At 47.4% G+C, this 15,796-nt stretch overlaps 1 protein-coding gene and 1 long non-coding RNA gene across 3 annotated transcripts; one reads left to right on the top strand and one right to left on the bottom strand.

Moving 5' to 3' along the window:
* Window positions 1-2,388: 2,388 nt before the first annotated feature.
* Window positions 2,389-8,275, bottom strand: LOC116847024. Its single transcript, XR_004378640.1, has 3 exons — window positions 7,461-8,275; window positions 6,058-6,452; window positions 2,389-3,425 (listed from the first exon to the last, which is right to left on the bottom strand). It is a non-coding gene; the product is annotated as an uncharacterized LOC116847024 (long non-coding RNA).
* Window positions 8,276-8,987: 712 nt separating this feature from the next.
* On the top strand, window positions 8,988-13,951 carry LOC116847022 (actin-5C). Of its 2 annotated transcripts, none has more exons than XM_032821576.1 (2): window positions 8,988-9,185; window positions 11,201-13,613. In XM_032821576.1, exon 2 carries the CDS (start codon window positions 11,220-11,222, stop codon window positions 12,348-12,350), a length of 1,131 nt encoding a protein of 376 aa, XP_032677467.1. In that variant the 5' UTR covers window positions 8,988-9,185; window positions 11,201-11,219; the 3' UTR covers window positions 12,351-13,613. The 2 variants fall into 2 exon arrangements, with proteins under 2 accessions (XP_032677467.1, XP_032677468.1); XM_032821577.1 differs by lacking the exon at window positions 8,988-9,185 and adding an exon at window positions 10,115-10,277 and having other exon boundaries at window positions 11,201-13,951.
* The last annotated feature ends 1,845 nt before the right edge of the window (window positions 13,952-15,796 follow it).

Genomic DNA, 15,796 nt, shown 5'->3' with positions numbered 1-15,796 from the left:
TAACGCATGCGAGCGAAAACAGTCGCAGCAAAATCTCGTTCGAGCTTTATCACGAAGGATACCAACGTCCGGAGGATATTGCCTTGGCGTGACATCCTGCCACAAGAAGAGGGAAAAGCCTGCCCTTATCCTGGATTGAAACCAACAGATGTCTCAGTTCTCAGTAATCTCGGTTATCATTGAGTTCTGGTAAAGCAAGAATTCTTCCAAGTCTTTTTCGCACGGAAGCGTCTTACATAAATATTGACTTGGAATATTCTTGCGCGCGAATGTCCTCGTAACGTCTGTGATAACAGAAGAGGAACGATACCGACCGAATCCAAACACAACAGTAAATATGTATCTATAAGGAAATTATCGTATAATATTTCTCTAATAAATGTTTTAATCGAAGAGATTACCGGCTAATTTCTTTTTTTAATCTAGAAAGAGTAAAATCGATTTAGGTAATAAATATTTAACAATGTCAACGTGACAACATTTGCCTATCGGAAACGAATGATTCTATTAACCATCGGAATTCTTTCTGAAGTATTAGAAGGTGATCAAACAGGAATTAGGGTAAATATATCATTACACGTACAAAAATATTTTCGAGATATGCAGGTGTTGCTTATCCCAAATCTCTCGCCGTAAAGGACGAAAAATATAAAAACTTTGTTGTTCGTGTCATTCACGTTAATTAAGCTAGTTTTGAATGTAAAAAAAGTGATTTATTCTCGTATACTTAGACCTCGTGCGTGCGTTCGCGATTTATATTCTCAGAATAATTCAGAATAACTCGGCGCTCGGAACGAGGATAGAAATGCTCGCGTTCACGCGACGCGCTACACGTTCAACCTCGTGAAACGTGTGCGTACGGTGACCTTGATTTCTGAAGCCGTGAAAACACCTCGCCGTCGCCTCGGGTCAATTAAACCAAGCCACCAAGTCACTGACTTGGTTCGCGCGGCCAATTTCTCCTGCACGGTCTGCGACGTGAGAAACGAAGTAATCTCCATATTCAGTCATTTGTTTAGCGCTATGTTAAAAAGAAAGTATCTATTACTCATACAAGACGCGGACAATTATCGCGGCTTTGTCGCGAGTTTTACTTCACGGTAGAGAAACTAAATAAATTTGACATTACAAAAAGGCATTATGTACACACTCTCGTGTTTCCCGGAAAAATTAGTAGATTTAAATGTAACTTTCCAGCGAGAAAGAGAAATAAAGATAGAGACAGAGAGAGAGAAATTATTCTGAGATTTCGAATCTATACGAAACTCTGCGAAAATTCCACGTAGAGATGACTAATTCAGAGGGACTGTTCCGCGCAAGGAAACGCTAGGATGCCCCTTTCACAAATGTAGACGGCCCATTAGGTCAGGTCGAGTCATTTATAGATGCTGTGAATCGAGGTGGGGCAATTACTTGGTTGCACTACGCCGTTTTTCGATGCGTAACAGCGCCATGGAGTTGTTTCCGTGAGCTTCTACATGGGGTTCGCCGCGTTGCACCTCCATCCTCCCTCGCTTTGGGCGTGGTGCCCGCTGCAGACGTCTCTCATCGATTTCTCCACGACCACCAAACACCATGAAGTTGAGGCAAGACGCCGTGCGAACCCCTGCACGCCGCGCGGCTGCTGCAAATTTGTAATTATGCAGTTACGCATTGCTGACTACGACAGCAAGCACGTAATTATGAACAGCCGCGATTACTTTTGCAATGAAAAGCGGCAATTAGCGCAATAAAACCGCGGCGAGGCGCCGTTCAAGCCCCAAGTCCACGGTCGCGAATTACAGTCGTTAATAATTTACAATTTGTACGAGGGGATCGCGCAGGTAAGTACTTAAGTAAGTCACTTTGCTTTAAGAAACCGCGCGATCGCCTTTTCGGATCGGAAACGACGATCACGCCTCAGTGACATTGGAACACTCGCACGCGGCTTCCTTACGTCATCATTTTGCGTTCTTATTGGGATGCTTGTGTATATAACGGGGAGACAGGTGTCACGCAGGAAGCAGGTTCTCTTCTGGGTCGATCCCCCCGGTGGCCTCCTTCGGACATCGGCTATCTAAACCGTACCAATCCACTTTTTCGTACATCTCAAGGAGAGAGCAGCCGTTCGTTGAGAGATGAGAAGCAGTCATGATTACATATCGAACTTATCGGATGAGCGGACGAGCTGGGGAACATGCTAGACGGTGATTTAGTGGACTCCTGCAACGAACACCTGCGAACAAGTACCTCGAAGGCGCTGGGCGAGAGGCGATTTCAGGCGAAGATCTCTACACATACACACGAGCTCGTGTGTAAAATATATATATCCGCGATTTCGGCACGTTACACGCATCGAGACTGGCGCCTGCCATTCCATTTTCTTCGACTCGGCACGCGATTCCGGGGTATCCGCGTCGAATTCTCTCGCTGTCAAAAGTGCAACGCACTCGGGAACCTACATGATCCGTGCGAATCAAAGCACGAAGGTATCGTCAAGCTGTACGTGCAAACTTGCATTTGCCATTGAAGACCCTTTTAATTACACTTTTAATTACTAAAAACTGACTTTCAATTATTAAAACTGAGAAAAGGATACGTGAACATTCATTCATAGAATATAAAATTCACTCGCAGGGAAAATCTCTATCTTACAGAAAAGGACTTTTTATTTCACAGTAATTGACTCTACGTTCCACAAATGAGAGTTTTCAAATATTCGTTTCTCAGTGTGGAAGCGTTGTCGTAACAGTTTTCACAGTCGTCAAGCAGATTTCGATTGTAAGAGAGTAATGAACAAAACCGTCACTTGGAAGTGAATGATACGGATCTAGATTTGCGAGATCTGATTTCCAGCTCGCGTATTCTGATTATGAGCGTGGGAATCGCACGGGAAAAATTCACGGAGAGCAGCACGTCTGCGCGCTAAGAACGCTCCATTCGCGGCTAATTCACCCGTGCAAATAATTGCTAAAGGGACAATTTAGCGAAAGTTATCGAGAAGCCATCGGGGGCGATCTCACGTTACGCTCGGCCCCTTTTCGCATCTTCTTTTTTGCCGTCTCGTCCCACCCGTCGCCGACGGGCGACGCGACGCGACAAACATCTTTCTACGAGAGGCATGCACGAAACTGTATGCTCGCCATGTCCCAGCCATTCACTCAACAGCAGCAGCAGGCTTTGCCTGCAGTTTCATTCAACACATTGTCTCGACCGGTAACGGCGATACATTGAATGGAATCGGAAGCTATAATTATTTCTCGTATTATCCGTTGCGAGCTCTCTGCTATTCCGTAATCTTCTTGGAGACAAAACAGCCGTGGAGAATGTCAGTGGTATCGAATGGTCTTGTGTTTCATGGCGCTTTCGATCGCACAGTCGAGGCGACTCGGCGATGACTCATTTTCGCGCAGCCCGAGACTTTGAGTTTCCTTCTCCAGCGTTCTCTGAAATAAATAAAACCGCGTTAACAATTGTCATTGCGAAATGGCAGTGGATGTTTCTTTTTAGACAGTAACGCCGCACTTGTTCATATTCGGGCAGCACAAACCTCTAAACCTTAATCTACAATGTACTCTTTGCTTCCTGTTTCTTGCTCTATATCTTTTTCTGACTTAAAACTTAAAGTTTAAATCAGAAAGAGATAAAATAAAAAAACAGGAAACAAAAAACATTGTAGATCAAGCTTAAAATATTAAATATCTCTCAAATTCGGTTGTATCAACCGAATGGTAACTAACAGTTAAGACATACATCTATTTTTGTTTATTTCGAAGAAGAAACGAAGATAGGCGTATGACTTAACTGTTACTTATTAGCTTATCACTCGTAATAAGTTGATATGACCTAACTTTCAAAACATCTTACATGTTAGACATCTTTTAGATCGTTTAAAAGTTTGCGCCGTCTCCCCAGACAATACTCAGATAATATACTGCTCGATAATATACTTATTTCATTACAAAGGAAGGGAGTGCAACGCGGTTCAGCTGGAAAGAACAGACCCGACACATCGGTAGCGATTACACTGGCGTCGAGATTAAACCGCGACTAAACGTTGTAGTTACAGTTGCGTCTCGGGAACGCGAGTAGAGAACTATCCGCCTTTCTATGCACCGTCGGTTCCTAGGAGATACACCTGTCCTACTTTATCGCCGTATGCATCGAGGACGCCGCACTTGGCCTAATCTCGACGTGGACGCAAATTCGCGCGTAATATCGCGGCGCAGACGTCGTGTTTGCGCAGCGCGCGTCTTATCGCGCGCGTTTATCCGTGAAGGCGACTCGACAAAAGACTCGACGTGTACTCGCGTGCGATTGACGCCGATGCAGTTCTACACGGAGGATGGTCGTTTTTGGCTATACACCGGCCATACATAGATCTCGGCGACGACGGTTCGGCCGTGCCGAGCCGTGACCGCGTTTCAAATCCTTGACTCTTTCGCGCGAGGACCCGTTGATCGCGGCCTCTGGAAAGAGAGTCAAGAACGCGAATGGCAACGTGTACGTACGCGAACGCATTCGTTTTGCCGGTTGTCTTAGCTGTTCTGGGTTAGAACCGAGTAAGCAAGGCCGCATCCCGAGCACCCAACGTCATTCTAAATCTCCTTCGAGCGCGTAGATCGCGCCGACACGTCGGCACATCGCTCGCCACGTACTTGAGATAACAGTTTAGATCGATAAATCGACCGGGGTATCTAAAGTACAAGTCACGGTATCGGAAACTAATGTACCATCTTCATCCGCGATCCCCGATACGGCTCGTTAAGCTAATTAGGAGGAAACGTTAGTCAACGGACCGCTTCTGCGATTCTTAAACGGCCGATATTAGCGTCGCGTTTTGTGACGGATTCTTTAGACGCGGGAGAGAGGAGGAGAGAAAGAGAGAGGGGGAGAGAGGACTGCTAGCTCAGCGTAACGTTCCACTCGCATGACGTGACGTGACGTTACTTGGTTGGGGTTGACAATGAGTAATCCGCGCGAATGTGTCATGTTCCACGGGCGAAGGGATACCGCCGATCGATCGATTCTGCGAGCGATTTTTCTCTCCGTGGGACATACACGCGATACGAATGTCGCCGTTCATTAATATCCAAACTCGGCCGTTTGTTTGCTCGAAGAATCTTCCATGAGAGCAGAACGAAAACATTTGTTCGGGCAAATTACTTGGCAGGCGCGCCGCGTCGCGTCGCGCGAGGTGTGTAACGATACGATCGGAATGCAGCGCGGAATTAATCGCCGACACGCAGATTCGACTTGTCGATTTTACAACGAAACGAAATCACCACTAAATATAGCGATTGAGTATCATTGTCTGAGATAAAAGAACCGATGAACGTATACCTAATCCTGGACATTCTTGTTTTGGTCTTAAAATATGAATATTTTGGAGCTTTCAACGTAAAATATGTATACAAGTATTGAGTAGATATATACGTTCTATGTTAAACATTTAAGTATTCGTATTTAAAGACCGAAATAATAAGAATGGATTAGTACGTGTTCGGGAATTGGTACTTTTATCTTATGGCCACTCGGAGGATTGCGTCAACAACGACGACCCTGTCGCGACGATAACGGACGAAATCGCGTCTAGGACTGATGTTTGTTTCCGTAATTCATTAGGTGTACGATAGCAAGCGGTAAAACAGACTCTGTGCTTACCCAGTCGAAAATAAAACGGCCGCTAGCTTGCTGGAAGCTTATTATAGCACACTTAAAGCATTCAGGAAGAGTCCAAGTATAATCAGCTTCCTGATTCAAGGTATGCGATCGCTTTATTTACGACTAAATAGGATCGTGGCACGCAGGAAGTGCGTGAATAAAAAAGTAAAACTCAGCAGTAAGAAACTCGACTGATCACAATCTGTTATTCTTAAGGTGACTAGACGTCCCGATTTTTTCGAGACAATCCCGATTTTTCACTCTTTGTCCCGAATTTTTTCGAGTGCTATTCGGGACACCGATTTGTCATCATTTTCAATGATTGTGAAATAATTTTCGCATTGTTTAACCCCCCTCCTCCCGCTTCACACACTTATGAAGTGTCCCGAAATTCAGGGCTGGGAAATATGGCACCTTATTATTCTTGAACCATGAGAAGAATCATCAACTGCGACTGGTCGATTCGCTCAAGTTTCACGGCAACTACGTTTTCCTGCCTGCCACCCGCTTTATCCTACGCGTCCTTCCGCGGCAGCTCCTTCCCGAAAACGGCATGTTCAGGCGGAGGGATACGTTGAACCCAGGTTGTCGCATTTCATATCGATTTCAGCGGCACTGCCAGACGGCGGAACCAGACGTGTAGCCACGTAGCCACGTGCACGGCGGTACCGGTGCACGGTGCTGCGTACAACACACGCCCACCTCGGCGAGTTCCTCGTTTCAGCCAGCTGTGAGCCAGCTCGGCTCTTCTCGTACGCGACGTCAATTGCCGCCTGAATCGCCGATGCAAATCCGGGATGCGTCAAATCCTGAAACAGGCGGGGGCATTCAAGCTAACTCGATCTCAAGTACGTTCCCCGAAAGGCTTAATTCACCTCGGGCAGCCATTAAAAGAAAGACAATGACGTGTCCCTGGATTGCCTCTTGATATCGCGTTTTAATCGCGATAGGGTTTTAGGCACGACTCAGGTAGGTCGCGTTCGCGCCGATGATAAGTACTCGATGTGTAAGTGGCCGTCTACAATACGCGGAGTAAGCTTAGCGTAAGTTGGAATAAAGGCTCGTCTGCAGTGCAGTGGAGTAAGCTTAGCGTATGAAGTCAGAGTAGAAATAAGAAATTAAACTAATCGCGAAAGTTAAACTAAACTAAAATAAAATTAAACTAATTTTATTTCACTGGCATATAAATTCTAACTCCTTTACACCGCAAGTATTTATTTGACAGAAAGATTTTCGGCGTAACGGAGAGCTGAAATATATAGACGAGGAAATAAATTATTTGGATTTCTTACTCCCACTCTTACGTCAAGCTTACTCCATTGCTTAATGCATTGTAGACGGCCACTAACAGGCGCGACTTCTCAGGGGCCTTACGCGAGTCTTCCGAGAGACCTTGGCGCGAGACCTTATTTGGCGGACAAGGTCGGAGCACCTCGGGTCATTGGGTCTGCGGGACACGAACGTAACAGTACTAATTATTTCGTTTTCTGAGGCACACCGTCTGATCGGTGAGTGTCGACCGATCACGGTCGTGCCAAGTCACCAATAACGGCCGAATTCGCGGGTATCAGCAAGGCACGATGATTACGCGTGATTTCGTGACGAAAGAGCGACGCGTTCATTAAATGACTCGAGTACAATCGAGCGTACAACGTAACACGATCGGGACACGTACTCGCCGCGGGTGAATCATCCGATCGGCGCTCGCGTACCGGACTTACAAAAATCTCAATCTAACCGAGCCTAGCCTAACCCGAAGGATTCTCGTGGTGGCATCATCGTCGACGGTAATCACACTGCCGATGTCTCACACTTACGGCAGTTTCTTCCAAATACGGAAGAATGCGTCCGTCCTTTTATGCGTCCGCCGTGGCCGGTCACGTGCTCAGCTACGCCGACCACGAGACGGCTTCGAGAAGGAGCGTATCGATTTTGTGAAGCGGGCCTCTCTCCCACGTAGCAGCAGCCGGTCTGGAGCGCCGTGCAACGCTTAAGCTCCGCGGGCTATGTCTGTAGTCGTATTATCCGGTATTACCGGCACACGAGCGTGAACGTCGGCCGTGTGACGTGGCAAAAGTGCAACGCACCCTTGCATTCTGCCCTTGAATCTATTTTTACAGTGTCGCATTTATGAGACGTCCTGAGCGCCTGCGGTTTCGCGCTTCGCCGGATCAGGCCGTTGTGTCCCGGTGGATCTTTTCACCCGGCGGAAATGCGATTATCGGCCACGAGACGGCCAGTCGATAATCATTCCCAGGCGTGTCCGGTCCTACGCGCGATACGGATCAACGGAGACGCAAACATTAAGTCTGGTAGATTTTCGAGGAACTTCGAGGGACTAGCGAAACGAGTATTACAGTACGCTCTAGGTCTGTTCGTTTTCGAAGAACCTCTGCACTGATACAATAAATCAGAGTAAGCCAAGTATATTTTCTTTTACTCCAACTTATTGCATTAATGTGCGCTAGTACAGAGGTTATTCGAAAACGAACAGACTCTTTGATTCACTGCACTAGCATGCACCGAGGCTCAGAAGCAAAACAAACAGACCCTTCAATAATTATGCGCATATATAAGAAAAGCGTGATAAGGGAAAAAGAAAGAAGTCATTATGCTCGCGCCTGATGACACCGCGGAGAAGTAGCGCATGTTCGCGAAAACGAAGGCTTCTCGCGGCGTCGAACGCGCCGCGGCATCTTGAAATCCCGTCGCGAGTGATCATGGATCGACGGCAATAGGCGTCGCGTGTATAGCCGCGAGCCAGGCAGGTAGCAAGCCGCGACGACGGTTAGTCGAGCGAGCCCTTACGCGCTAGTGTATCCTTCCAAGAGGAGACATTATGCTCTCCTCTGTATCGTACGATTTGAAGCGGCATTTGGAGAATCTAGCCGCCAGCCGGCCGGCGGACCAATCGCCGCGTCGCTTTCGTTTTATGCCCATATATGGCAAGAGCTGTGAATCCGCGTGGTGGGGGAAGCCGGGTGGACGAGTCTATTGCACGGCTAGAGGGGTACCACGCAGACCGGTACGCGTATCCCCGCGCACCTACACCTACCTACGGCACACGTAGGAAATGACATGCGGAAAATGCCAGGCGACCTCTCTCTTTCGCCCCTTTTCTCTTTCTCTCTTTCCGCGAGCACGCCGGGAAAAATGCCACGGCGTCGGTCGCGCCTTCCTCGCGGCGAAACCTCGCGCGGGCGACTCGAAAACCGGCCGGGACGAGCGGATTTTTCGGGGAAAGCAAGGGGGGTCTCCATGGTGGCGGCCGGAGTGCGGTCTCCGTATGCCGACCACACCTCCGGACGAGTCCATGCGACGTGACGTGACGCGAGGCGGCGCGATACCGGCTCACGGTTGTCCAGCCGCACGATCTCGCTCACAACGTCCGCGGTGCTACACAGTGCTCGTTTCGTTGCCGCTGGTGGTCGTCGCCGAGGCCGATTGCCGTTCCCGGTACTCATCATCGTTTGCCCCTTGCGCTCGACCGAGAATCACGATTTCATCGTGAACGACGTTCGCTGAGTCGTTGAAGAAAACAGGTAAGAGCGCCGAGCCGGCCTGCGTTGGCGACGGCTGTCACGCGTCGTCACGTTCTCTCACGTCCGCGCTCGAACGGAACGGTTCGCCCGGCAGTTTTGCATTTTCGCATTTTTCGTTAGTCGGCACAGCCGTCCGCGGTAGGCAGCGGGCAGACAAGCAGGCAGACAGAGGCAGGGCGTTGCTCTGAATAACGAATGCGCGGCGCCGTTGTCTATTTTCGTGCTTCAGTCGAACAAAGCGCGACTTCTTTCTTTCTCGCCCGGCTCGAGACGCGTGCCGCGCAACGTCCAGGCGGTCGGCAGGTTGCCGTCGTCAAGTGGTTCCCGAGACAGGTGGTCGCGACGGCTTATTAATAGCGATGATGCGTCAGCCTCTGCTAACCCGCGGCGATTACGACGCATCTTTGCCTATGCATTGCGGCCTTTTCCCCTTTTCTGTCTTTTTTCTCTCTAGTAATCGTATGTGGCGTACCGTCGTGGATCGTACCGTGCAATCGACTTTCCGTCGCGAAAGGTCAAATGCGCCCGGAGGAAGTATATCGAATCGCTGAGAAATCTATCTGGCCGAGCGCGTCTCTTTGTCTGTCCCTTTCCGTCGTCGCTCTCTTACGCGAATCGCCGAGAGAGAGAGAGAGATTCGCGTAAGCTCACGGAGGCTCTTCGTGATCCCCGCAATCGATTTAATCGCAAGGCCTGCATGCGGAGTTCGACGGTCAATTCAGCGGATGCATTCGCACCGGGTATCGTGGGACCCACCGGCTCGTCGTCGCGCCGCGTTGCGCCGGGATGACGGGGGGGAGCCGGAGGGAGGGGGGTTGGGATAGTCTCGGCGAGGGGCGAAGGGGGCGAGCGGAAAGCCCCTCCGTGTCAGAGTACTTCCATATATGGTAAAGAAAGCCGGGATTGGTCGAGGGTGTCCCACCCTTATTGGCCGACGGCCGAGTAGGGGGGTCGCGGTTCACAACGAATCTGTTCATATAATACACCGCGAGCCGATCGTCGGCTACACTCTGTGTTCGGTGCTAGATCGGTCGACAGTGCGGCAGTGTCGCTGCGTAGAACTTGTATATAACTTCCTTTTTTACTCGAAATGTAAGTTTCCGAAAGTGTCAGCGCAATTGTCCCGATACAATATAGCGGAGCGTTCACTCGCGTTTCGACTCACGTTAATCACGAGCAGTGGGGAAAGCAAGGAAAGAGACACGGGAGGCAGTGCGTTGGCGAACACGTACCGGTTGTCGTCGTGGTGCGTTCAAGTGACGGCTGTGTCGGGATGGTGCGCGCAGGGCGTCGTGTTCCCCGAGTGCTTCGTGCGGGATCATCGAGCGCGGATATACGGATCTCGTCCTCGAGAAACGCGTCTCCGGAGTGCATATATCGCGTGCTTATACCGACTGGTTCATAGCGCCGGATCGCGTACGAATTCGCGAAAACCCTGGATCGGAAACGTCTCGGGGACATCGGGCGAGGCGAGAGACCGCTGGCTCGCCGTTCTCGCCATCACACAGTCGCGAAAGGGCGGGGCGGGACGGGACGAGACACGGGACAGGGTGCGGTTCTGATAATTAACGATAACGTTACTCTCGCATCCGCCCGAAGAGGGGATCCCTGTTGAGTCATCGTCATTCAGGGGGCCGCCGATTATTAGTCCGATGCTTTCAACGAATACGCGGGTCACACTTTTCCGTTCTCATCGCGCGACTCACTTCGACGTGATTCAGTCGTCCGGTACGCGACGCGTGCCTGCGTTACGTGTCGTCCGCCGCCATCTTGAGTGTGTTTCAAAAGAGCGAGCGCCGGTCACCGGCTAATGAGGCATTTATTTATTAACGCGTCTGTTCATCTCCCGGAGCTGCCTGCGGCCCGGTGGACGGCGGCAGCGGGAGTTGTAACTTATTTGTCATCGTTTATCGATAGTTTGCGCAAATACGCGACGGGAATAGAACAGCGCGCGCGGCCGTTGATGTATCACCTGTACCCTGTACGAGAAACTAATAGCAGTCTTATCCTTGCAGATAAACCAAGAAAGCAAACATGTGCGACGAGGAAGTTGCCGCGCTCGTAGTCGACAATGGATCCGGTATGTGCAAGGCCGGTTTCGCCGGAGACGACGCTCCCCGCGCCGTCTTCCCATCGATCGTTGGTAGGCCGCGCCACCAGGGTGTCATGGTCGGCATGGGGCAGAAGGACTCTTACGTCGGTGACGAGGCCCAGTCGAAGAGAGGTATCCTGACGTTGAAATACCCGATCGAGCATGGTATCGTTACCAACTGGGACGACATGGAGAAAATTTGGCATCACACGTTTTACAATGAGCTGCGAGTGGCTCCCGAGGAACACCCGGTCCTCCTCACCGAGGCCCCCTTGAATCCCAAGGCTAACCGCGAGAAGATGACGCAGATCATGTTCGAGACGTTCAACACGCCTGCCATGTACGTGGCGATCCAAGCTGTGCTGTCGCTGTACGCCTCCGGACGTACTACCGGTATCGTGCTCGATTCCGGCGACGGTGTTTCGCACACTGTGCCGATCTATGAGGGATACGCCCTGCCGCATGCTATTCTCCGTTTGGACTTGGCCGGTCGCGATCTGACCGACTATCTCATGAAGATCCTCACCGAGAGAGGATACTCCTTCACGACTACGGCCGAGCGTGAGATCGTCCGTGACATCAAGGAGAAGCTCTGCTACGTCGCGTTGGACTTCGAGCAGGAGATGGCCACCGCCGCGTCGTCCTCCAGCTTGGAGAAGAGCTATGAGCTGCCCGACGGCCAAGTCATCACTATCGGCAACGAGCGATTCCGTTGCCCGGAGGCTCTCTTCCAGCCCTCGTTCTTGGGCATGGAAGCTTGCGGTATCCATGAGACCACGTATAACTCGATCATGAAGTGCGACGTCGACATCCGTAAGGATCTCTACGCCAACACCGTCTTGTCCGGTGGCACCACCATGTATCCAGGTATCGCCGACAGGATGCAGAAGGAGATCACTGCCTTAGCGCCGTCTACCATGAAGATCAAGATCATCGCGCCGCCCGAGAGGAAATACTCCGTATGGATCGGCGGCTCAATCCTCGCCTCGCTCTCCACCTTCCAACAGATGTGGATCTCCAAGCAGGAGTATGACGAGTCCGGGCCTTCCATCGTCCACAGGAAGTGCTTCTAAGCGCGTTCCCGAATCGCGTTTATCATTCCCCAATCCCTGAGATTTGGAGGAAGAGAGAGAGAGAGAGAAAAGAGAGAGAGAGAGAGAGAGAGAAAGCGGCTTCTGTCTCGTTTCGCAGGCGGACGTAACATCAACTTCCGCGACGATTGCCCTCTGGTTCCTCCGGGGTGCAGGTAGCTTCTTTCGATTCAAATGTACGTGTTTAAGATACGCGAGACTGACGTGCCCGATTAAACGAGGAGAGAGGAGCTTACGGTATATCGCCTCCTCCCGCGATTGTTCCTCGGTCTCGGCGGCAACCCAATAAACCGGCGGTTCATTCTTGCTCGTTTAAACGCGATTATTTTTCTTCTGTAACTTTCGTCATCAATTCGATTCTGATGATTTCTTTCGTTATTATGATTACTATAATTACATGTGCCCCTCTCACACACACGTAAGGTTCGTCTAAGTAACTTTTCTACCCCCGATCCTGTAACGGGTCCTTTCCGAGTATTATATATACCTATATATATATAAATATTCGAGTAAAAACTTGTCTACGAGGTTTAGCGCTTAGCGAAGATATTTCTCGCGAAATATTCATCCTCTCAAAGCGAGCATCAATACACATTGTCGGTGTATACCCAGCGCTCCGATTGCCATTATTCTACTTCGGAGAGAGAATGAGAGAGAGGAAGGGTGGGAGGGAGAGAGAACTCGAGCAAGAAACGTTCGCGTAGACGATGAATTCCGGGGTTTCTGTCGCGGGCAAGATCGTCGTATAAGCTTCTTGCCGCGGAAAGAGACGATGGAGTCCAAACATATGGCAATCAACATTTATGCCGTTCAATGCATTCCGATCAATGTGTGCGATATTTTTAAGAAGACGCTCGCGTCAAAGCTGTCTTTCGAACTTTACACGTCATTCCGCGCAGAGAGATAGGCCTCTGACTTATTACTTGTTTATTTGTCGCATCACCGTTTCGCCTATCGCTGTAGGAAGAGATGGCCTTTTTTGTCTTCTTTCTTTCTTCTGTGTTTTCCTTTTTTTATTCTTCTTTTTTACACGATGGGGTAAACCGCTGATCCGGAAAAAGGTCCTACGAACGCTCGCTCAAACTAAAAAGAAGCAAAACGAAAGACACCACGGTTCCGACCCCGCAAGCGTAGCCAAAGTATTATAATTTATTCCCATTGTATTGCGCAAGACCATTCACGTACACATCTTAAAGACTACTTTAGACTTATGGGATTATAAAATAAAAGTCTGAAAAAAAAATATCGCTTATCGTCTTGTGTCAGTGTGTTGTGTCTCTTAAAATCGTCATCATCGTCCGCATCCTCTCATCGCTCTCCATACCATTCCATCTCGTATAACCCTATGTACTCTTCTCGTCCCCTCACGAGCCCAGACACGCGGCTGGATTGTATAACCGTTCTCACGTGTCCTCGTTTAGTGTGTGTCAGTTCACGGACTCCCTTTTTATACGTAAATGTAGCTCCTGTAACGTCCGACGACATTGATCACCAATTACGCGTTTAAAACGGACACTATTACTCTAAGATTTAAGTTTATATGTCTCTTTTGAGTATACAAAATAAAAGTTATTTTCAATCAAGCACGCTTTTTCCTACCCGTTCGTCATGCTCGTTTAACGGGTTTCTACATTTCCGCGTTTTTATACAAAAAGAATTGATACGCGCACTCGAGGATGAAGCTGCATCTGTGTGAAAATACATAGTATCTCTTATCAAGCCACATGTCACATTTCATATTTGAAATTCCTAGTTTCCGTATCAGTTTCCAGTTGCATCGATGACGTCCGTCTGAATATCTGCGATGATTACAGATTTTTTCTTGTTAACTGCATTTTTAATAGTTTCCGTGAAATGAATATCAAAGTTCTTGTTCCCACTGCTGTGGAAACCTGGATGACGTCAGAAGCGAGAAAACGCACGCCAAAAATTCTTGCGTGCAATATTCGTATAAAAGAACACGATTTAGATCGTTTCAGCATACTTATAAAATACTCTGAACTATTCCTTGACAGTCAATAAATAATCTTAAAATTAACATGTCAAAATCATGAGGATAAGATAGGTTAACGAGAAAGATTGTATGTCACATTAATTTTAAGTCTATTGACTGTCGAGAATTTTTGGTATATGTTTTTTCGCCTCTGACGTCATTAATCCAGGATTTCGCAGCGGCAGAATCAGAAGCCTTAATGATGTATGTAAAAAGTTGAGACTGAAGGTCAGAAAATACTGCTTAGACTTAAACGAGTGATAAAAATAAATTAGCATTAGTTGATAAGATATCTTGTACTATTCCGTATTATACTAGGATTTGAGTGACAGCACAGCAAGAACCCCATCAACGTTTACAGGAAATCAAAATAAAATAGTTGTTCTTTGCTATATGGAGATTGCACAAGCTTCCCCGTTTAAAATACACGATTTATTTTTACAGATTTTCTTATAAATACATTTGCAATATAAAAACACTTTGTTCAATAATATAGCTTAATAGTCGGAGTATCAATCTATTTTAAGACAACCGACGAAATTTACATAAATGTTGAAAAAAAACTCTTTATATTATTAATTAACACAGTAAAACGCTTTGGCTGGTTGAGTCGAGTGATTACGAGTTTCAAATTTGAGAAATTTCTTTTCATTTCAAATATATAAATATATATATAATATTTATATATATACAATATTAATAATAATAATAATTAATATATATATATATATATATATAAAAGTACATCTACAAGTTAATAAATCAATTAATATAATAAATTAATCAATTGCTGCTGTATTGTATTATTTCAAAATAAAGATATAACTCGAAAGTCGAATCGTACAACTTTGATTTTTCAGTCAGGACGGTAGCGGCTCGTAGCGGAGATTTCAGAAATAAAAAAAATAATAGGTCTAACAATAATGTCCACAGTTAGACCCGTTATTTTTATTAGTTCTAAAGTCTTCGCTACGAGCCGCTACCATCTTTACCGAAGATTCGAGATAGTGATACATTCATATATTTTATAAAAATTCTAGATTAAGGCATCGAAAATTCTATTTCCGTTATACTTTAGTTAATCCAGTCAATAACTTCGGTGATAAATCAACCATAGCATTTCCTTTACCTTGTTACTAGATTTAAGGTTACAACTTACATTCTATTAATACTGTATATTACTCCTAAGAAAACTGTATTCATTTTCGAATTCGCATTATGTAAGGGTCGGATAGACTTAGCACCTAAACCCGTACACTTTTTGTACACCCTTTATTCCTAATAAAAAAAAAAAACGAGGTAGTGATACAACTCAACGACAAGTAAGGCATAAGACATAACATTTTATTTTTGAATAGTACGAGTCAATTACAAGTTAAATGAACTTTTATTCTAAATAATACAATAGAGCAGTAATTGACTCACTTAATTATCT

Source organism: Odontomachus brunneus, unplaced genomic scaffold, assembly GCF_010583005.1.
Source record: "Odontomachus brunneus isolate Ranch 3 - 2012 unplaced genomic scaffold, Obru_v1 Obru_scaffold_072, whole genome shotgun sequence".
NCBI lineage: Eukaryota > Metazoa > Arthropoda > Insecta > Hymenoptera > Formicidae > Odontomachus > Odontomachus brunneus.
Note: the sequence above shows the minus strand (reverse complement) of the source record. Positions and strands in the feature narration are given on the sequence as shown.